This window comes from Electrophorus electricus, chromosome 15 (genome assembly GCF_013358815.1).
Source record: "Electrophorus electricus isolate fEleEle1 chromosome 15, fEleEle1.pri, whole genome shotgun sequence".
Taxonomy (NCBI): Eukaryota; Metazoa; Chordata; class Actinopteri; order Gymnotiformes; family Gymnotidae; genus Electrophorus; species Electrophorus electricus.
Window position 1 is genome coordinate 16,667,284 of NC_049549.1, and position 23,116 is coordinate 16,690,399.

Below are 23,116 nucleotides of genomic sequence, written 5' to 3' on the forward strand. Positions count from 1 at the left end.
CTTTTCATTTAACTACTTAAACATGTCCCTGTGACTCTACTCACAGTATCCTAGCAGTGCTCCACAGTTCTGGTATTTGATCAAGCCCAGTGCCGCCAAGGTGGATTAAGTGTTTACGTTCCAGGAAGTCTGTGCTGTCTCATCCCATCGACATGGAGATCGCCGTAGCTTCCAGTACCGCCGGTAATGAATCTTACGTCAACAGTCACCATGGCAACAGGCCACAGAGCAACACCTTACCCCTGCCCAACAACTGCCTGGAGAGGAAAGCAGCCGAGAGGCTGCCACCTGGCAGACTGAGTGTCGCCACGTTTCACCGTCGCCCTACAGGCGAGGCGAATTCATTTTGAGACGTGAAATAAATGATTTTACATTAAAAGCTGAGTGGACGCGGCGTGTTCAAACTAGGTGCCTAAACTCCAGCAGCAGCCTTGCGCCGTTATGTTCACCAGGTCATCAGACAATGTCGGGGGCTTCAGAGAGCCAGGAGGGCCCTCGAGTTTAGGGACAGTTCTGTTTGAGGGGGAAAAGGAGCCTCATCACTTAAGATGAACATAAATTACTGAGTCAAAGGGTGACGTACACAGTTCTGTAGGCAATTGAGCTGGTATCACCGAATCCTGTCCAAACGACGGAGTCGTGCATCTGCGACCTTATTTTCTCATGTCCCATCATAACTTACGAACTGTCTTGTGGAAACCTTCATTTTAAACCTGTTGGACTACAATTCTAGGATTAACAGAATGAACACAATAAATGTAAAAGTAATGAGTACAACTGGCGCACCTACCAGTGTGCTGATGAATCAACTGTAATTTGTGTAGGAGAAAACAGGTTTCACCAGGGAAACCAACCCAAAGCACATTTCTAATAATATACTAAACCATTTACACCCCTGACATCACATGCTAATAGACTTACCGGCAATTAGAAAGCCCTGCCTTGTAAGTACCCTGATTACATAACCCGTTACCCTGCACATGCTCGCCTTTCAGTGAGACGTGACGTTAGCACAATGCGTGTCAGGGTTAGTGAATGTTGAAGGCAGTCTGCCCCCTGACTATTCAGGCAACAGTGGTCCTGTAGTCTGAAACTGAACCACTGTACATCAGGTATAGCACTGAGACTCTTAGGCCGGAGTCACGCTGAGTGTTCCTAAAGAAAACGCCAGAGTAGCTGCTGAAGGAAGACATCTGACTCTTATTAGCCAAGTGTTGGACTCGAGCACATCTATTAAGTGTAGAACATGTACAAGCCGACACTTCTGATAATATCAGAAGCTGAGGTTTTAGAATATACTGCTCCTCAGGACATTAGACTCACCTCAGCAGACTCGAACAGAATACTCTAGGAGTACAATGACACATTTACCTGAGAAATTATTCAGCACGTATGCGTGTTGGTAGAGGATTGTGTAATGCCAAAGACTGAGTCAAAATCAGTTTGTTTTTTTGTTTTTATTTAGTTCCAAAAGTACAGTAAAGCCCCACTTAGTAGTTTAAAAATGGGTCCAGATGATCCCAAACAGTCTTGGAATCGGGACAGTCTTGAGCACCCCACACTGGCACTTCCCTTCCACTTTCCCCTTTAAAAGAACAGCAGCCTTCCAGAGACTAGGATCTAGGAGTTAGGTTTGTCTTCCACATTCAGATGAATATCGCTATATGAACTGGGGGCGGGGTGGTTGCTAGACCAACGGCAGGTCAAAAACCCGCTGTGTTCACAGCTGCCCACAGTAGTTATAGAGGAATTTGAGACGCATCGTTCTCTATCACACATTCACCGTAAAATTAAAGAGCAAAACCTACAGTTCATTTCAATGGCACAAAATTCCCTTTGGAGCTAATCGGCCTACAACAAAAGAAATGCAACCGTGGAATTAGTTCAGCAAAAACGGATGAAAGCGAGGGGAGGGCACACTGCGCTGCTGCAGACAGAGGAGGCCATGATCTTGCACGGGGGTCGCGCACGTCGGCAGCGCACGTCGCTGGCTGCAGAAACATGTGCCGCCGTCTGTGACGCCTGTTCTGGTCTCAAGCAGAAACTCAACCGGGCCAGAACACGGAATGGAGGTAACAAGCGGGCCATCAGAGACCTGGTTTATGGAAGCAGACGGCACACACCAAAGGGGCTGGCCGGTACTACGTGAGCAGCATATGGGCAGAATAGCTAGTGGAGGGATCTGTTTCAGTGTCCAAGGTTTAAACTTGGTCCTGCATACAAGAACATGCCAGCCTTTGCTCAACCAGGCCTAAGATGCCCTGACACACATTCCAGGTTCTTGCTCCAGCTCCTGACATGCTGGCCTCGACTCGGCAGCTAGCGATGAAGCCCTCGCCGTGTTTAAAAATGCACCTCTTGCAGCAGGGAGGATGAGAGGTGCAGGGTTATTCCAGGAGCAAGACTGGGGAACGACGGAGCATGCAATTGTTTAACTCTAGCATCACTGCGTTCAAAGCGTTCAGAGATTTACAGCGTGAGAATGGGTGACCCTTTCAATAGCACAGACAGGAAACGGGAGCTACACAGACATCAACACGGAACGAATCAAAACCAACAATAAATAGAATGCAACAAGTCTTCCTTTGTCGCCGGCGTCGTTTCTCTGGAGACGGAGGAATATGTTCAAGCCAAGGTGAGAACTGTGGAGACCAGAAGGAAACAAGGTGAAGGAGAGAGAACACTCGGGTGGACAGTGGGACAGGAGAGCCCAAAAGGGGGACATACCGCTTATAGCTTCCTGAGCAAAGTACTTCACGTCCATGTCTTGGTCCGTGGCCAGTATCTCCAAAACCGGCTTCACCTCTGCCTGCAGGGCACTGCAGAAACACAGCGTTGTGAGCGAGACGCCTGAGAACAGGACGTCGGAGAAAGGGGGAGCGTCTGAGGGACTAACCTGCTGTCTAAAACTGGTCCAATTTTTTGTAGGCATTTGGCTACATTGAAGCGCACATTGGCAACCTGGTCGCTGGCCATCTTTAAGACTACGGGCAACATGTGCTTGGTGGTGATCTCCTGCCCGCATACTTCAGAGAGGGCCTGACACACACACACACAAACGCACAATGATCCTCATGGCAGGAAAGTGCTAAAATATACTACCAGTGGGGCGTGGCAGTTTAAGGCAGGCTAGAACTCACATTGATGCAGAAGAGAGTGGTCATCCTGTGGAGATAGTTGGGGTCGTTTGACATGCTCAGCACTTTGGGCACAATGGTGTTCTGGGCCCATTCTGCACCAAACTTCTCCACCAGCTTCATCAGGTTACAGGTGGCCGCCTCTCGGATGGCGTATACTGAGAATCGGGCACAGGCAGCCGTGAATATTTCAGCTCCAAGACAACATCATTTCTTTTGCAAGGCAGTTAACTCAAGACCCTGGGATTTGACAGAGGGCCTCCTCGGCTGGCGCATTACCAAAGCCATGGGAGAGAGGGATGTCAGACTCACCAGTGTAGTGCATGCATTTGGTTTAAGTACGCTGAGGGAAAACCCAAAGAAAACATGCCAGTGACGTGTGAGAGCATTAGTTTGTCAACTGGTGCAAATGTGCAGATCTCTGTGGTTCAGTCCAAGGCTCCGGGTCTACTGTGCTTATGCTGGAGGCCTGGGCTGAGGGAACAGGGATGTCCACTGAAAATCTCCATACAAAATAACTCTGTTGGCTGCACATGCCAAGTTCTCTGGACCAAAAGCAGACAACTGCATACTTCTGTACCAAACAGTGCGCCAAACCTATTCACAGTTAGTAATCGAAAGGGTGCCTTCACCCTACGCTAGGTAAAAGTGCGTGAACACTGGACACTATTCAATCCCATAACGTCAGGACAGGATGTTTGTGAAGCCGAACCAAACAATACAAAAGAAGTGGTTTAAGTTTAAATACAATGATTATAAAATAATTGATTCAGGTGCAGATTCTTTCTCCTAAATGTTTAATTTTAACATGATGCGTCATAACCTAAGATGAAGATATTTCAGTTATTTGATTAGCAGGAGCTAATGTTAATTGAATAGCTGTTCTAACTGCTCTAGGTTGCCAACACTCAATACCTAAAGACATTTAGATTTTTTCCTTCAGAATCCTTTACACTTGCCGAACTTTAATAGCTCATGAGCGCATTTTTACTTCAGCGCATCAATTCAACCGTTTTTGTCATGAAGAGATGGCGTGTCCCCGAAACGTTTCACACCAAGACTCTACATACGATGGACGGTACGTCACTGTTGAGTCGCGTTGTGAATTTTTGAAGCTACAAAGATTTTTAATGCCAACATGCACGTTTCCATGTGGTGTGCTTGCGCAGTAGAGCCTGAGTAAACAAACAATACGCTCTTCTAACATTAGCTACGGAGGTCGCTAGCTAGCTTGTTTGCTAAAACACTAGCAAACTGACCCAAAAATATTGCTTTAATTCAAAAATGCCAAATTGTCAATAACGACCAAGTTTAAAAATAATTAAATAAATAAAGCCCATCGCTGTCAATTACCTCATGGCCACACCCCTTTAAGTATAATCAAATAGATATAAATCCTGTTCTTCTTGAAGAAAAATATTGGGAGAATAAAGTGAGGGGACCTAACAAAATTGACAGAACACACTTGCCAAGTAAATTGTTCAATGTGTAATTAGAAAAGAAAGTTTGTCGTCTGAAGCGGTCTCTTACATGAGAATGAGTGTGGTTAAAAGTTGTACCACAGCCAACCACTAAAGGGCGTAAGACACATAGTAGCTTCCCCTGTCATCCAGTCTATTTGTATATACACACAATCTATTTTCGACAGTGATTTGAAAGCAGCACCAAGTATGTCGTGAGAATTTGATGTATTACCATTACAAATAAGTGCGTAGTGCGCAATACCCAATTTCGGACGTAGCCTACGTACTCTGACTAAAGTAGCCCATCCACTTTGGTACCTTTCAAGGATCTGTTTACAATATTAATGCAGGACATGAGTATCAATTCATCAACATGACCTTAGACATGAGTCTAAAATGAGACATGGACCAGTAAATTATTAAATCACTCAGCTTCAGGTGACACAAACACAAATGATCAGAAATAATTCAAGCGAAAATAACTAGCAGCACTGAACAGAGGCACAGCAAATGCGCTGGAGTGAAATCTTGTTTCCGAATCCTCCAGCGAGAAAGTGAAGCTGACACACAGACGAACAAGGACACCGCGAGCACGGACCACACAACAGCTGTGAGGCGAGCAATTAGGGGTTGGGGCGTGCGTGAGACAACGAGTTATAAAAGCAAGAAACAAGTAAAGAAAAACTGATGAGGAAATGAACCAAAGAGAGCAAGACATTGGCGAACGAGTGTTAGACGCAGGGAGGAGAGAAGGACGAGGTGAGGACAGGGGTTTCCGTAGAGCTGCAGGATTCCTGTCAGAAGTTAGTCAAGAGCAGACAGGAGAGCACAGCGCACCTCCTCATCTCCCCCACGCCTCCCGCTCCTCCGGCAGGGCAGCAGGCAAGGAGCAGGACTACCGGAGCTCCAGAGCCTCACCCCGACGGCTGCACCGAGCTAAATAAACCACTCGGCGAGACAAGGGTCCCCCAGGGCTTTGTATCACCCAGTACTGACGCCACCGAAGGAAAACTCACCGTGGTCCACCAGCCAGGCCATACACAGAGAGTTCAGCTTCTCATCAAAGAACTCCACTCCCTACGTAGGCAAAGAGAGAGAAAACAAAGCACTCATCTCACCAATCAGCTAAAAATACCACACTGAACAAATGCCAAAAGCAAAGCAAAGGTCCATTGTCCCGTATTCTTCTCAAGGCTAAAGATGAGTGAGGTACCAGTAAGAGGTGGAATAAAAACATACAGACAAGCTAAACACAAAAAGAGCCACTTATGGTTACCATGTTTAATTAAGGTGACTGCACAGCTCAGGTGTGAAAGGAGAGCACCACTCACCAGCTGGCCTGCTAGGAGCGGCATGTACTCGATGATGGCCAGGCGCACCCTCCATTTGGCGTCCTCGGCCAGCTCCACGATGGCAGGGAGCAGAGACTGGGAGAGCTGCCGTATGCCTATCACCTCGTTCACACAGTCCAGGTTGGAGATGATGTTCAGGCGCACCTCGGGACACTGTAGGTGTCGACCCAGTTAAAGACTCTGGCACGCCGCATTTGTTAATTCACTGAAGCATCACTATAAAGACCTGAACGTGGGGCTGCTTTTTCACACAAGAATGGTGATGATGACACCAGATCCTTCTGGCGTTAAACTTAGCTCGTCTAGAACAGCAGATTCTGGTGACATTGCTCTCCAAGTAAAGCTCGTGTACGGTCCGTTAAAAAAACAAATCAAACCAAAAAGTCTTTGATATTTCCTTAAAAGGCTGCTGGAGGATTGTGGTCATGATATCGTTCGAGCTCATCCGTATAACGATGCGAGACCTTAGATGGCTTTCTCCCAAAAGTGCTATTGTGAAGAATGAGACGACTCCAAACATCATGCTCGCTACTCGAGCGCAGCGTTATGCAGGAGGGGCCAGGATGAACCCCACAGGACATAATCTGCTCATTTCACATCTAAACACTATCCAAGCCAATGTTTGACATTCAAGAGGACAGCAATAAAACAGAAGAAGGAGAAAAACACAAACGCTCGGGACTCCGCCGCCTCGCCTAAACGTCTCGATTGTGGCAGGCCATAAAACTTTGGTAGGGTCAAAGGCCGCAAACTCTAACAGCAGGGAGAAAATGACAGTCTCGTGAAATATGTTTTAAGGGTTGAACCCTGTGTTTGGGGTAGCGCTGGGAGCACGGAACTTTCCCGTAGCCCAGTTTTTCCCCAAACAGTGCCTTAATGGGCTGGAACATCATTCAGCATACAACAATCAGGGGCTCCAGGGAGGAGGAAAACTGTCCCACAGGCTCAAGAACAAGGTGGCACTAAACCTGCCAATTCGCATCTGTATGGAAGTAAAACTAAACCAGAGAGTAATTCTAATAATTCATCTGCCACTGGAGGGTCCAACCAAACGATAGGGACATGGACAGAAAACACTGGAATTAAGTTGTTGCGTACTGTGTGCTGTGCCTTGTAGCACACTAAAATATACTAGTCAGTCCTTGTTACATTTAAAGACTGGTCTGTGTGATTTTCACCCAAATTGACTTTTGTTCACTTTTCTTCATGTACATACTGCTTGGTGATGCTCACACCGATAAAAAACAAGGTCAATATCTGTATTGCCAAGGCCAATACTGCGATAACAATTAAGAAATAATATATTGTTCCACCCCTGCACGGAAACGGATCAAGACAAGAGAAACTGACACAGAGAGAGAGAGAGAGAGAGAGAGAGAGAGAGAGAGAGAGAGAGAGAGAGAGATTGCTTGGAGCGGGTGGGCAAGGGGCCAGGTGTTTTACCTCGTCCTTCAGCTGGGCCAGGAAGAGGGGGAGCAGATGCTCCACTGTGTTGTCCTTGCCCAGGATGGTGGAGAGGCCCATGATGACAGAGGCCAGGGCAGACTTCACATGCTGATTTGTGTCCGACACCAACTCCTGGCGGAGCAGAGGGGAAGAAAATTTATCCAATTCATTCCCAAGAGGTTGTAATCATGAACAAGCTGATTACTTTCATCATCTGGCCGAGGAGAAGAGAGAGAAAAACTCAACAACATTTCATTAGAAGTCATTACAGTGCCAGTGATGTTACTTGGAAACGATTTCAAACCCAGAAAAAAAGGGGGGAAAAAAAGCACGTTATTTACATGTACATCTAATTCTCGGGCCTCACCAGGCCACTGAAACACTACGTTTAAATCAGTTTTGTTGACAACGTAAGCTAAAAAAAAAATGTTTACAGCAGGAATGAATCACACTTACATAAGCGACCTAATGAATAACCAACATCAGACACGGGAGCTCTAGGACCAGACGTGACCATCCAGTACCGAGCATGCATCTACAGCTCCTGTTTAAAGCCAGTAACAAGCTGTCCAATTCTTTCATTCACACAGACCGAGGGGTGGCGTTAACAGGCACTTATAGGACGACTGCCTCACCCGAGAGACTATTTAACGGGGTCTTAGGGTCATCAGATTAAGCTCAGGTTTGAAGTAATGTTATGCCACTACCTCTCCACTCAAAGCAAAGGAACCACATAGAGAGTTACCGTCATCACTTCAGGATCCAGCATGAAAAACATGCCAAATCAGATTTCCCTGAATTAACCTTTTTTGCTGAATCTTCCTAAATAATAAAATGGTGAAGAAGTGGTTGAGAGAGGTCAGCTGACATCAGTGAAACATGTTTTAGTCACGTTTCTCCAAGCCAAAACATGCTGAGGGGAACAACAACTTAACAGAACTTTCTCGCGCTCTCTCATTTTAAACTCTTGGCAGCTTAACCAACAAACAAGCAGCAGAAACGCATCTCCTGAATAAATAATGTCATAGTGAATATTACACGGTATGAATGCACTGCCCAGCAGTTCTAAACTGCCTTTAAACACAGTGCAATTAGAACTTTCCAAACGCCCTGTTACACGACTATAAATAAAGCAAACATTCCTGCACCAGTGACACATTGGCAACTCTCTCATCATCTTCCAGAAGGCAGGAAGTCTGACCCAGAGGAACCTGAAGAAATATGTTCTCTCACGATCAGTCCCAGAAGAACCTAGAGAAGTATGTTCTCCCATGATCCAACCCAGAAGAACCTGGAGAAGTATGTTCTCCTATGAGCCATCGCAGATGAACCTGGACAGGTTTGTTCTCCCATGATCTGACAAAGAGCCAGGACGAGAGAGCCGGTAGGTCTAGCCACCAGTCATTGAAACAAAGTGTTCAAATACGGTTTATTAGCTTACAACAGACATAATGTACCTAATATTGGAATTATATTTGTTGCCTTGGAAACATATGCTCATGAAATCTAATGCAATCAAGTGCAAAATGAAGCCACAACTTTCCACTATCTGACAGATAAGGCAGGTGATCTGTCACCTGATCCCAGGCTGATCCCAACCTGTGGAAATAAAACTGCCATATAGGACTATGCTATCACAACAGTGACCCCTGCTGGCCAGTTAAAACTCGACTGATGAAACTGTCAGTGATCTTAGGATGGTTGTAAAGGGGGTGCAGGTGGAGGAAATGCAGTAAACATGCACATTTGAACATCTATGATCATTGATGTGACCATAAATATGAGATGGTAAACAAACAGGAACTTAAGAAAAACGCAGCATGAAGGCCACAAACACAGGCCAAAGGTAACAATCACCCCTGAGTCGACAGTTTGAACGGTAATCACCTTGCGTCGACAGCGTACCCTGCCCTGGGAAGGCCATTAAAACACCTCTGTCTTTATGACAGATCTGCTGGATATCACGAGTTACAACACCATTAGCACCAAAATCCGGGAGGTCCATCAGTCAAAAACAAGGCCGAGTTACAACGCCTTTCCCCTCTTGTGGTTCTCCCCGACTACCGCTACGTTGGTCGACATTGCAGTAACGCGCGGCCCCGCTGGCAGGAGGATGAGGGAACTCTACCTTGACACAAGGCAGCACATGGGTCATGATGATCGTCTCCCGGCTGTCCTCCGGCAGGTTTTCGCAGAACTCTGTTTAGGGAAGAGACCCCACAGAAGATGAAGCCTACACCAAACCCAGATCCTCACTTCTGATTGGACCCGGCCCTGGCATCACCTCTCCCTCACCTTTGACCTTATTGGCTGCTGCAGCCCGCACCTCTGCCTCACAGTCTTTCAGAAGGTTCTGGAACGCAGGGACCAGGTCGTTCTTGGTGATCTCCGGACCAACTGCCTTTTGCAGCTTTGAGCCCAAAACCCCCCCCCAAAAAAACAAAGCAATCAGCTAACATGATATTGGACAGAGCTAACATCATCCAGCTGTGGAATAAATAAAAGACAAAGTCAGCGAATCATCTTTGAATTCCCACCTCGGAGAACTTGTCCGCCACCATGTAGCGCACCCTCCAGGACTTGTCCTCGGCGGCCTGGCGTAGGGTGGGCATCACCAGAGCCTCCAGGTCCTCCTGGGGCAGCAGCGTGGCGATGCTCACGCACGCCTCCACGGCCAGCAGCCGCACGGAGTCCTGCTTAACAGCACAGACAGCCTTTCTGCTCCATACTACAGTACGCACAGTACCACCACAAGGTTAAACTGGATGTTGTTAAATGTAATCCTCAAAATTCAAGAAACATTCTGAATATAAAACAACTCAACTGATGCTTTCAGGACTGAGCACGTGTAAAGTTGTGCTCCTGCTCCTTTAACGTACGGCACATGTCCACACAAGACCCCTCTCTACTCCAGTACATGATGGGAATGTGCCCAGTTACTCTCTCAGGGCCCTGCGTTTTCTCTCATTGTCCTCTGAGCTCATGGGAAATCAAATACAAGATGTGGCACGTGTTGCCAGGGCAACCACCAGTGGGACTGTCGTGCACATGCAGGGACCAGTGATGATTTGGGCAATGTGGAGGGATTTAATCACTACTGTGTGTGTGTGTCTGCGCAGATGGGCCTTACAGAAGAACTGACCATGACCTTTGTGCTGACTCTTTAGCCTCACGTTCACATGAGCATTTTTATACTCTCTCTATCTATCTATCTATCTATCTATCTATCTATATATATATATATATATATATATATATATATATATATATATATATATACATACACACACACACAAATTGCTGAATAGAAAACATTTCAAGAAAAATTTCCACAATTTTGGAAAAAAAATGTTTATACTCATTTGAGGTATTTATAGGCAACAAGTGATTCAAATACATTTTTTAAATAAATAGCAATGTTGTGAATGGCAGTGTTACTTAGTTGATTGGTCTGAATACCTTTCACACCGATCTTAATTTGAGTTTTAACACACTGAAATTAAGCACCTAAGGGCTGCACACAAGCCTTCAGCTGCACAGCTGCGCCCAAAGAGGAGAGTCTATTAGTGAGGTCAAATGTATCACACTGGCCTGCTGCCAGCACACTCTCATCATCCTCACTGTGGAAAGCAGGAAATATGGTCTCTCGTGACCCAACACAAAAATTCAGATCTACACAGCCAAGCTCCACCCAATTCCATGGCTTTCCTGTGACATTAAGTAGTTTACTTGCTTCAACCAAGTTTTTAAACACAACACAAACCCATATTTCACATTAAATTTGTTGTCATTTTGAATATATAATAACAAGAGTTTAATGAGCAAAGTGATAAGTGCATCCAGGCAGCAGTGTAGTACTGGTCAAAGGAGGCGCACAAACGTACTGGGAACCGAGCCGCTATGTCTGCATGGCTGTCACGTTTAGCTACAGGTCACTCCTCCAAAGAGTGAGTGAAAAGTTCATAGCAGATGTACGCACTAAATAATTACAAAATTACCATGACAAACTAGAGCAGGGAGACGCCATACCACATTTACACTAAAACTATTGTGTGTGAATTTTGCCTGGACTTCATGGAACCCTGAGATTTCAGGTTGCGTGAGGGTGTGTGTACCTGCTCATCAGACGCCAGCGCTGTGAAAAGGGGAATGATGTCACTCTTAACGTAGTCCAGTTCCAACACTTTGGCAAACTCGCCCAGTTTAGAGGCAGCCGCACGCCGCACCATGGGGGTGTCGTCCGAGCAGAGGGTGCGGAAATGCCTGCGAACGCGCGCACGCGCGCGCACACACACACACACACACACACACACACACACACACACACACACACACACACACACACACACACACACACACACACACACACACACACACGTCACCCACCTCTCCAGCCTGACCGCACGGCGGCTCCGCGGCTGCACTTACTGACGAATCTCGGCCTTGACGGTGCTGGAGACGCGCGGGTAGCAGACGCTGAACAGGCCGCAGGCGGAGGTGCGGGAGGTGAACCAGTCTCCGCACGCCAACCGCTTCACCAGCGGCTCAAAGTGCACCTCCAGGTCCACAGGCGAGTGCTCCTGAGAGATCTTACGCAGAGACTCCACGGCCTTGTCCCGCACCACCGTCTCCTCCACGGTGGCCAGGCTCTCCAGTGGCGGCTGAGGACGTGGGGAGAGGGGACACACTGGGCTAAGACATCCAGAAGACATCCTGACCGCAACTCTTTCATTACTAAATGCACCAACCGGTCGCTGTGAACCAACACAACTCCTGTGACTCAGTTACAGGCACTAAGGAAGAAGCTGACAAGTTAGAATAGTTAAAAGCTGAAATATCTTGGAAAAAAAGAAAATAGGAAAAGAAGAGACTGAAAAGCCAGCAAAATTAGCAACAACATTCAAAATACACGTGCAAGGCTGCACACGTAAAACTCTCCTTAAAACCAGAAAGTTCCGATTTCTACAGGTTGCAGAGTACAGAGCTGATCTGCGATATGGTGGATTATGGACAGAGAAGACACTCTGATGAGGAATAAAAAGACATACAAGCAAATCATAATAATGAGACTTAAGCAGCTTCTGGAGCTGCTCACTGAACTCTGGGTGATGTAACTAAACACAGGGTAATATAAAGCACATTAAACCACTGCTGGTGGGTTTACTAAAATATATGTCCATAATCAGTTTGATGTGTCAATATTCAGCAAGACAGTGACTCAAATCCCATTGCTATGGAAACCAAGGAACTGCATCAGCCAAGTCGTGTTTACCAGGGAGGAAGAACCCCTTAACATGACCACGAACCAGAAATACCAGTGTCTTGGTAAAGCACGTCAGAAATCTTAAAATAAAAAGGGTAACGCAGATATGTGTAATTAAATATATGCTAGAACTCCAAAGTAATTTGCTAATCCAAAATGCTGTGTGCTGACAAAAAAAAAAAGAACAACTCCAGAATTGTAAAATACGTTTGATCTTAAAGGAGCCCTTACCAGGAGGCAGTGCACATACTCCGGCCCACCGACTAGCACTGTGAAACTCCCCAGCTGCTCAGCCAGAGCCAGTAGCACCTCGTCCTCGTCGTAAATGGTGTCTGCACGAGGAGAAAGGAGAAAGACTCTGAGCACCGTACTTATACCCTCACCTCAGTCACACAGGGCATCAGTGTCTTTAGCCGGGCGGTGCTGTGCATACCGGTGAGGAAGGGCAGCAGCTCGGTGCGGGTCCTCTCCACACCCAGCGCCAGAGCAATAGTGGACAGCTTTTTAATGCTGTTCAGTCGCAGCTACAGGTAGAGAAAAGAGGGAGTGTGAACATTTGCATTTAACTGAAGACCTGGAAAAATGCTCAGGCGTGGCATTCTGGAACCCGGTCTGAAAAACAGGAACGCAGTTTTTAAACGTGGAGTAAATTCTGCATGGTTTAGCACGCATACTGCCACAATGACAGGGTTCCCTGAGGACACCTTGGCACAAAGATTGTGCTTAAATGTTAGACTGGGCACGACCTCGCTCAGTAAAGACGAGATTAACTACAACTGGGAGAGTGCTTAATGCAGAACACTTAGACCAATACACTGTTCTGTGTGCCATCTGTGAAGCAAGATTTAAAAAGATAATGAAAATAAATACAACAACAAAATTAGAAAACCCTGTTACGTGAGATACGGCTGTACACATCAAATTGCTGATCTTGATTACAGATTTATTCTTCATTATTCTCTGTGACCCAAAAATTACCCTTAAAAGTTGGCTGTACAAGCCCTGGAGAGTGATGTCGTATAATGACCTGCGTAAAGCAAGACCATGTCGAATATCTTAACCCAGTGTAATCCGTTTGAAGGTTTGGGGGTTATTTGTGGTTTTCATTGCTTTGCATTTTATTTCTGTTTTTCTTTATTTCACTTCGATTCATTTCTATATTCTTCTTGTCTTTGCCAAGCTTACAAAATAGTACATAGATTCAATAATAATAATAAGAAAATTATTATTATTATTATTATTATTATTATTAATAATAATAATAATAATCAAAAGCTCATGTATACTGAATATTTATTTGCACAAACTCCCATGCGGCTTTACTGATGTTCTTATGACGCTTGTAAGGCTGCACAAAGGCTTTAGGAGAAGGATGTTCTCTAACGGAGCCTGGGTGGATGAAGGACCACTGCGCTGGCACACAGAGCAAATGTGCAAACGGCCTTTGAGTTTACAAATCTTTCGCGTTTCCTCCATACACAAGGCTCGCTGTAGAAAGCGCAGATATTGCGGAACACCACCGGGGTACACCGGCTCAGACTAACGTTTGCGTAAAACACACACACACACACACACACACACACACACACACACACACACACACACACACACACACACACACACACACACGGTAAGCCGGGATTGTAGCTAACAAACACACCACGTACATGTACAACAACGATGCGGACATAAAACTGATAACGTTTATAATGACATCGAGATAAACAGGCGGTTGGCTCCGTTCCTCAGCATGAACCGATCCCCTTTGTATTAACTTATCTTATCTTATCTTAGATTAGCTTATTTTAGCTTAGCTTATCTTATTTTAGCTTATCCTACAGAAGGCCGACACCGACACTAGCTAAAGCTGCCTGCCGTTCACGCGGGATTTACTCATTCAACACGCATCGCATTTTAAAGCAAGAAAAGACCGCAGCTCGGTTTCCTGGCTTACCTGAACATCTTCATTCCTTAATTCGTCGATCAAAACCGCAATGGGGTACAGAGAATCATCTCCCTCCGCTCCTGCCATCTTGGACTCCGAATGCGCTGGGTTGGTTTCCGCCTGTACTGCGCAGGTGCTAAAATGTTCCACAAACACGTGGGAAAAATCCGCCAAAATAAAAGACTCATGGAGCAAATGACGAGCAGTAATTTAAAAACTGAAATGCAAACATATCGAGGGTACATGTTTCCTTGTGGTTAAATGGCAGCATCCCTATTTTCAATGCTTAATTATAAAGGATTATATTTATTTTAAAAAATAAAGAAAAAACAAACAGCATATACAAAATAAATAAGCAAACATTAAAATTCTAAAATTATATAGCAAAATTGTGAGGAAGCAAAAATAATAAAAGACAATGCTTACAATGATTCTTTGCAGGGCTAAATTGTTATATATCCAAGTTGGACAATTGGACATAAATATCAATGTTCCCCTTTACTGGTTAGTCTCTTTTTATCACAATGTCCCAGTACTATCCAGTAATATAAACTGCTATTCAAATGTTTGAAACTTGATGTAAAAAGAGTGAAAATTCAGTATTAAAAGGCACTGACAATCGCAGAACTAAGAGCATTTTTTCCAAACATAATAAGGAAATTAAGTTCAACCAATAAAACAATCAGTATGAGGCGAGCAGTGACATTCGGTGGCATTTAGACAGACAAGGGCGGGCCATTCTTCCCTCTCAGTCAAGACTTTGCAACATTTGTGGGAGCATTTAGTTATGGCTGAGATTAAAGCATTCGTATCGCTCGCCACAGTTTCCTAGTTATGGAGATCAGATTCTGCAGAATCGTGATACCAGCAGTCATGGCTACAAGATAACAACTGCATGAGTCATGCAGTCATAGATTACCAGACATCATAACCTTTCTACTTCACAGAGTGAGGGGTTGTCAGGGGCCTAGACGCAGAAGGGGGTGCTGTCGGCTGGTACTAATCACGGCGCCGCAGACATCAAACCTCTCCTCCCTCACAGCATGTACCCTCTGACCCAGACCTGCTGTCTGTGAAACTTTATACTTCCCTTCACATGGCTCCCTCATACTCCCCCGAGCTTATACACATCAGTGCGCAGTTCCTGTAGCCCCGCCCTCTCCGAGGCCGGGGTGTGCCGAGGACGTCGCACCCTTGAGTTTATGCAACGTTCGGCTGTGTTCCTTCATCTGCCTTCCTGCTCCTCCGGTGTTTAGGAACATTCCGCTCTCAGATGGAGTGCATGGGGTTTAAACACAACCATGAAAGAAAGACAAAAATCTCTAGCTCACACACGTTGATGGTTTATGAACTATGCAATTAATTCGGCACAATAGTATACAAATTACAGTTTAGGCTAGAGATGGGGGAAAAAATTACAGGGATATTGAAAACTGGTCTTTTCTCTGCATTAGAATTATTCCTGGAGCCACACGTTTACTTGTTCCTCATGTATAAGTGTTACTTAATGTTCCTGCCGTGACGAGGGACATAGATTGCTGAATGTAGCCTACTTCTTCTTCCCTGTTTGCCTTATTACCTTGCAGAGAACATTTGTTCTCCAAATTACTCTGTTTTTTGTTCTTTTCCCCTAATGCATTGCTCCTAAACTATCTATGAAAGAGCCTCGAAGAGCAATTTTCTTCAATTTTACAATGTCGTTTTCTCAGCATGGTCTCCCATTACTGAGGTTTAACTTTGCAAATGGCACAAAGTACTCAGGATGAGATGAAGGGGAAGACGAAGACGAAGGTCAGGTGTGTTGGCTCAGACTCATACCATCAGCAGGGGAGCCTGTTGGGTCCCTGTTAACCTCTTGCTATTGGCAGAGTGCTTTTTTTTTCTACCTAAATGTCCTGGTGTAGAAGGTAGGACAAAGCTGTTTATCAACCTGCAGGATCTTGACTGAAAAATAGGTCTCTCACATGCAGCAAGTCAATGCCTCCCAGGTCACAAATGCTGTCAAAATTGGCAACAGCCAATGCACTGAGGCACAGGGGAATCATAGCTAGGTATTCTGACACGGATAAACCCATCACTCAAAATGATCACGAATTCCTGACCTGTGTAACTGTAATGCTTACAGTCTGTCCCTTGAAGCTAATTCTTTTTCTGCCTTAAAAATGTATAAATAAAAAACAAACAAAGAATATTTCTTAACAATAGCCTATAAAACAGCAGGAAGATAGAAGCAAATCACAACATGGTTTATTCTTAGCGCTTCCTTCCCAACATCAGTGACACCAATAGTGGACTAAAAAGCAACGTGTGTCTGTGCTACGCGGGCATGACCCCACAGGACTGACGAAGACTCTCTTCTTGGTAGAGTTAATAACGATCAAAGAACGCAAGACTAAAATAGAAGGTAAATTAGTGGACGAGACATTAACTTACTGAATTGTTCCTTTAACAGCAATGAGAAAGTGAGTCACCAGTCTGACTGCAAACAGTTATCGGTTGTCTGTGAACCTCAAAGTCTCCCTTATCAGTGTATAAACAACCGCATCATTTCAGTTTATGTTTGGTCTTTCAAGAAAGATGAGAACCTAAATCCCAGTGCCTGAGGGCCACCGTGCCAGGCCATGGTAGGCTGATCTCTCCTCCTCGTGTTTATCAAGATTTTGAAAACAGGGTGCCTGTGTTTGTCACATGAGTGGTGAGTGTTCGTAAGGAGAGACCTGCACCAGAGGTTACGTGAGCAGAGACCTGCAGCTGCATGAGCAGAGCAATCAGCCTGTGGGCTTGCTGTGCTGTTCCACATCAATTACTGCTGCAATTTATCAGCAGAGGCTGAGCTGGCACTCACTGACGTCAAAGTAACGTCCCATAAGGCCATGCATGCGAAGATGGCTGTGAAAAAAAACTGGCTGGAGGACGGGGGCACAAGGCATCTTTCCTCTGCACCCTTTTTTGTAAAGAAATGTGCTGTCGTCGCATGGTGCCCTCAGTGAAAATGTAATAGGAATGAAGGAAAAATACTTTTTGTGTGTTTTCTTATGCAACACCTCCCCCAGGCTGTTATGAAACAGCGTGACTGAATGTCATGTCTGAGCCAAAGATCAGTGTGGCGTTACAAATCCCAGAATGCAACAATATAATGCTCCATTTTCAACACAGATGAAACAATGACAATGATGCTTGCATTAGAGCCATTTATGGGAAGCAATGCCAAAGCATAACATCCAAAAGATGGATCCTTTTTTGTCAAGCTATCATATGCAAATAACATCATCGTACAAGTTAGTATTTGGCCTTTCTGCTCATTTTCTTTAAAGGCAAGATTTCCTTCATTTAAAGAATTTAAATGTCTCACACAAATAATTTTAATACATGCTGTTATTGTTTAATTCGAATATCTCATTAAAAAGATGATCTGAATAGAGGTCCTTTGGTGTGTTGCCTTGCTCATGAAAAAAGCATAACCGGACATTATTCTAGCTCCACGGTGCTCTCCCCGTTTGACCCGTATGCTCTGATCACAGTTGAATTATGAACACGAAACAACTATGATGATGTCATTTCCAGTTCCTGAAAGGTTTAGTTAAAACTACTAGCAGGACTAGCATCACTGTTGGTTTCTCCAAGTCTGGTTCAGGTTTATCATTACATTATAAATCAGCCTACCCTTCTGTCAAATTCTAAATTGCATTAAGTATTTTCCCAGTCCTGAAACACTCTCCTTATCCCTTTATTAGACTTCAAACTTCAGAAGTTGATTTGCAGCCATGTTTGGGTGACTATGGATGTGGTTTAAGACAACCAATCACAGTGTTTAAGCCTATAATGCTCAAGAATTCCACAATTATAAGAGAAATCATTTTAAAAACTGTTCTCCTCCCACAAGAGAGCTTAGAGCCAGCACCACTCAATCACACTACCCTTACAGCCTTTCTAAGGGATAAGGGATCAAACTAGGGCTTTACCTTGGTTATTGGATATCTGAAATATGAATATGGGACTGTGACTGGCTATTCAAGTACAGCTTTTTTGAGAACAGCTGAATACATGGATGTGCATTTAGCATTTACATTTATGGCATTTAGCAGACCCTCTTATCCAGAGCGACTTACAAATGTGCTTTGTCACTTACTCATGGAATGAATACAGTAGGCTAGAGTCCAAAGTACAGTGTAAAAGCTTCATATAGGGACCTGGGCCCTTCAGGTGCTGAGGCTGCATGTGAAACAACAGAGCAAAAGGACAAAATAAGCAACAAATGGTGTTAGACTGAGACTTGATATGAAATGCACAAATTTGTTGTTTTGGAGAAGTCATATCTCTATTATCCTCTACCAGAAATGGTTATGGAGAATGTATTGAAAAATTACTGTCATATATTCTGGATTCCTATCTGAGAATAAAAAACATACTTTTCCTGCTTCTGTTATGAGAAATACCTATTTTGGGTGTGTACATAGTCTGTAAATGAATCTGGGACAAAGTCTGAGCACTGTTACCAGTTCACAATAAGGAAAACAAGACAGAAATGTCACTCCTTCAAATCTGTGACTAGAACGAGTCACACTTCCTGAAGCTGGCTCACGATCACATTACTCAGCACATGTCGTCCAAAGTGTCTCTGGGATATGATCCTCTCTGAAAAGTCCCCAGACAACTCTGGTCAAGGCTCAGCCACACACTGGAGTGTTGAGGAGAGACTCCCAACACTGGGACTTTAGGACTGAGAATCCCAGTTCACTTTCCTTGGCTTTTACACCTCCCAGATCACAACACACAACCAATATCCTGAAAATACTGTCAAAGAGCTGCCACTAAATTTGTCATCATAGCTACAAGTTCAATACCAACCCACACCCATAACTACGTTATTCCAGAATCCAGATCTTTTAGCAGTTATGCCTGATTTTCTGCAAAATGGAATAAAACCGTTCCCATGCAGCCTGTTTTGCTGAGCAGTATGCTGACAATCATGTGTGGTACTGAAAAGAGGTAACCAGACAATCACCTCCAACATAAGCCTTTTAATGCCATTTGATAACAGAGCCTGACAGCTCAGGAGTCTGATAATCTGCAGACTTGTTTTGAGTCACTGTGCCAGGCAGCTAAGCAAGACCAATGTTCATTACCATAGAGACACAATGTTCTCTACCCTGTGTACCCCATGTTTACAAGGAAAGGTGGAAGCCAGTGATGCGGATAATGAGTCTTCAGCACAGAGCTACAGTACACGCAGTACGATCCATGTACAGCCGAGGTAAGGAAACCAAGACAAACAATGAGACGCACAAGTGGGCAAAGCTCTGCTCCATCCAGCAGTCATTACCATGAAAACGGGGAAATAAAAGGGGTTTGGCTCTTACACTAAAGCACTTCACACTTGGCTGTGAGACGGGGAGGGTTTCAACTGTACACAGACCTGTAGAGTTTAGTGCACTCCCTGCTTTAGGAGAACACCCTTCAGTTTGCAAAGAACCTGACAATGAGCTCAGAAAATACAGAACTGGGCAGTTTCACAGCCCTGCAGAAGTGGAGTTTTGCACCTCTTATAAGTAAAATTCCATAACTGGAGTAAATTCCACTTTGCCCCAAGACCTTTGGTAATACAAAGAAGGAGCAAAGCACCTGAACAGCAAACTAAAAGGATAACAAAGGGAGGACCAGTAAAATCCTGTAAGGATTTACAGTGCAAGAGCACCACCTGTTGGGCATTTTCTCACCAAATGAGGAGCATATTCAGCTCTTCTCAGAATACGCCAACTTAGAGACCTAGCCAAAATACACGGAGTACCTTTTTTTTTTTTTTTTTTTTTTAAATAAAAAAAGTAAAGGCTAACACACTGTTCCCTTGACAACCCTGTATATATCCATATGAAAGAAAAATAACTGAGTCTTGGCTAAAAATCATAGAAAATGGTCATGATGTATACAAATACTACAAATCATACAACCACGACAGGATTTTTAAAATATATATATATATATATATATATATATATATATATATATATATATATATATATATATATATATATATATATATATATATATATATATATATATATGACGACATCATTAAAAGACTAGAAAAACAAACTTGCTTGTCGCCCTGCCAGTAGAAAAGAGTTATCAAGTTTCTTTCGAGTGAGGTATACAGGTCAGGGAGAGGACTCCACAATAACAACCTGCAAATCTAAACATATCTAAACAGTCTGAATCATGTATGTTGAATTCGACATCAGCAGTCTGTACCAAGCTGAGATCAGTGACTTGTACATTCAGTCCTCCGAGTCTTCCTCGGATCTCTCTTCGTTGGCCGATTTCCAGTTTTTCCGTTTTTTCCTTTCAGGCTCTCTGTGGGCGTCTGATGCAGTTCTGTGCTTCTTCCTGTGAGTGCTTTCCGTCCCCGTGTCTGATTCACTAGTGTCTGATTCACTGTTGCCTTCCTCTCTCGCTTGGTCTCTGCGCTTCTTCTTTCGATGGTTGTGCTTGCTTTTGCTGCGCTTCCTCTTCGGTTTCATGCCCAGGCAGTCTGCCAGGCTGCTGTCAGATGCCGTGCCCAGCCCTGCAGACTTCTGCCTCTTCTTCTTTTTCTTCTTCCTCTTAGAGGATTTTCTGGAACTTTTCCGTCTACTAGAGGACATTTTCTCTTTGCCGTTTTTCTGGCTTCGATTGCAGTCAGCCCCTCTGCATTAAAATACCAGACCACATGAACAAAAGGAAGAGAGAGTATTATGAAGCTTGTGTGGCACTAGCAAAACATAAAAGACAACATCAAAAAACTACCTTTGAAGAATTAATGGCATTAAAATGGTTGAACCTTACCCATCTGATTCAAACTGCTCTGGATAAAGCTCCTTAAAACCACTATGACCCCATCTAGGTAGGGAAATAAGATTCCCTAATTTACACATTGTAATTCAAACTGAAAACCAAGTAAATGAAACTATTATTAATACTTGAGAACCTAGCACTGAGCATAAACAATCACCTGTCTGGATCACTGGCCTCAAACTCGTACAGTTTTCGTGTCCAGTATCGAGCCTCTCGTTCATCTCTTTCAGACAGACATTCTCTTTCGCCAAGCCTGTCCCGTGCAGATCCTTCTGAGTCTTCGAAGCATCTGTCACAGTGCATGTTGCCCCTGTGGAAGCACACAGTCGTCAGCATAAAATGGCACTTGGCAGGCACCGACATTAACGGGTTCTATGGTGAGCAGCAGGATGGACTTGAACCTTGCCCAGGGTCTACTCGTCATCCATCTGTGTGATGGGGCGTTAGCAGAAGAGCCCTGTAGCTCCATGTCTCGTAGTTTCCACATCTCGGACTCCTCCTGAATCTTTATTTATTCAACGAACAATAAGCAAACAACGGTAATATCTATAGTACCAGTCACTGGTTTATTTTTCGACAAGTTGATAGAGAAACAATTACATCAGAGACGAACCTTGTTGTGAGCATCTGTGTGTCTGATAACATTTCGAAGCAATACCTTACCCACTGGAACCCTCGACATGACACCCTACAATTATATCACAAATAAGCACAAATTAAAGTAAGTTTTGCAATGAGGCAAGGGCACCGTCTTAAGAAGGAAATACCAAATGAAACATTACGTAGCAAATGTTCAACCAAGCACCAGGTGCTGATTTACCTCTATTCGTTAAGTTTATCAGCTTGTACTGCTGTAAATGACACATTTTTAACCCAGACTCAATCTGAACTCATCTTAGAGAGAAACTCTTTATCCATTACTACACAAGATGAACAAAATGACATAAGTTAGCTAGGGGCTACCAGTTGGCTAGCTAGTTCGGTCAAGTTGTAAGATAGACGACACCTTCGTAGCCACAACTGCTATAATACGAACAGATGTAATTTGTTTAATGTTGTTAAGCAAATACTAAGCTGAGTATGCAGGAAGCTAGCTGGCTAGCTAAGATAACTGGTAACATTTCAGCATTGTTAGCTAGCTAGCAACCTCACATGCTAGCTAACCAGGGACTCAGATATTTATCTAAATTAACTAACTTCAAATAACCAAATACAACAATATATCACAAAGATGATTAAAATATCATTTAACGGGTGTAAATATAAACTTGCCTTTAGTATCTAGCTTACAAAACCAACCTGAACCTGTTGTCCTCGGTCTACCTTAAAAAACAACAACAATCCAAAACACTTCCCTACATCGTTTCCTTTCTAGCGCGCTGCAAGGCCCTTTACTGCCCACTAAAGGACACAAACGGTCGTGTGGTTGAACAGCTGCTTTACCATTCAAACCAGTACTAACACCAGTATTATAGAGTGCGTGTCTCTCTCTCTCTCTCTCTCTCTCTCTCTCTCTCTCTCTCTCTCTCTCTCTCTCTCTCACACACACACACACACATAAGATTTTTCTTTGGTATGAAAACATAGTGTTTATCCTTTCTAAAAGCTTTTTTTCAGGGTATTGATACACCCTGAAAAAAAGGCTTTAGGCCAAGTGTGACTACTCTTGTTTTGCCACA

General features: G+C 44.2%; 2 protein-coding genes across 4 annotated transcripts; both read right to left on the minus strand.

Moving 5' to 3' along the window:
- Positions 1-1,438: 1,438 nt before the first annotated feature.
- Positions 1,439-14,720, minus strand: ppp2r1bb (protein phosphatase 2, regulatory subunit A, beta b). Its single transcript, XM_027013665.2, has 15 exons — positions 14,616-14,720; positions 13,095-13,185; positions 12,893-12,993; positions 11,827-12,059; positions 11,514-11,661; positions 9,936-10,091; positions 9,694-9,808; positions 9,527-9,597; positions 7,396-7,530; positions 5,932-6,105; positions 5,617-5,677; positions 3,141-3,295; positions 2,897-3,039; positions 2,728-2,819; positions 1,439-2,642 (listed from the first exon to the last, which is right to left on the minus strand). The coding sequence occupies exons 1-15, from the start codon at positions 14,691-14,693 to the stop codon at positions 2,626-2,628; spliced, it is 1,770 nt and encodes a 589-aa protein (XP_026869466.1). The 5' UTR covers positions 14,694-14,720; the 3' UTR covers positions 1,439-2,625.
- Positions 14,721-20,657: 5,937 nt separating this feature from the next.
- nkapd1 (NKAP domain containing 1) lies at positions 20,658-22,799 on the minus strand. Of its 3 annotated transcripts, none has more exons than XM_027013640.2 (6): positions 22,710-22,799; positions 22,051-22,125; positions 21,839-21,942; positions 21,595-21,747; positions 21,429-21,482; positions 20,658-21,290 (listed from the first exon to the last, which is right to left on the minus strand). In XM_027013640.2, exons 2-6 carry the CDS (start codon positions 22,117-22,119, stop codon positions 20,882-20,884), a joined length of 789 nt encoding a protein of 262 aa, XP_026869441.1. In that variant the 5' UTR covers positions 22,120-22,125; positions 22,710-22,799; the 3' UTR covers positions 20,658-20,881. The 3 variants fall into 3 exon arrangements, with proteins under 3 accessions (XP_026869441.1, XP_026869442.1, XP_035390151.1); XM_027013641.2 differs by having other exon boundaries at positions 22,737-22,787; XM_035534258.1 differs by lacking the exon at positions 22,710-22,799 and adding an exon at positions 22,258-22,700.
- Between the last annotated feature and the right edge of the window lie 317 nt (positions 22,800-23,116).

Bases quoted from the DNA above. Each gene is read 5' to 3' on its own strand.
- nkapd1 (XM_027013640.2), bottom strand. From the start codon at position 22,119: ATGTCGAGGGTTCCAGTGGGTAAGGTATTGCTTCGAAATGTTATCAGA. The intron at 21,943-22,050 runs GTTCGTCTCTGA...GAATAAATAAAG, and splicing joins ACACAGATGCTCACAACAAG to ATTCAGGAGGAGTCCGAGAT. The intron at 21,748-21,838 runs GTTCAAGTCCAT...GTGCTTCCACAG, and splicing joins ACGAGTAGACCCTGGGCAAG to GGGCAACATGCACTGTGACA.
- ppp2r1bb (XM_027013665.2), bottom strand. From the start codon at position 14,693: ATGGCAGGAGCGGAGGGAGATGATTCTCTGTACCCCATTGCGGTTTTG. The intron at 10,092-11,513 runs GTACACACACCC...GCTGTTAAGCAG, and splicing joins CGCTGGCGTCTGATGAGCAG to GACTCCGTGCGGCTGCTGGC. The intron at 2,820-2,896 runs GTTAGTCCCTCA...GTGTTTCTGCAG, and splicing joins GGACCAGTTTTAGACAGCAG to TGCCCTGCAGGCAGAGGTGA.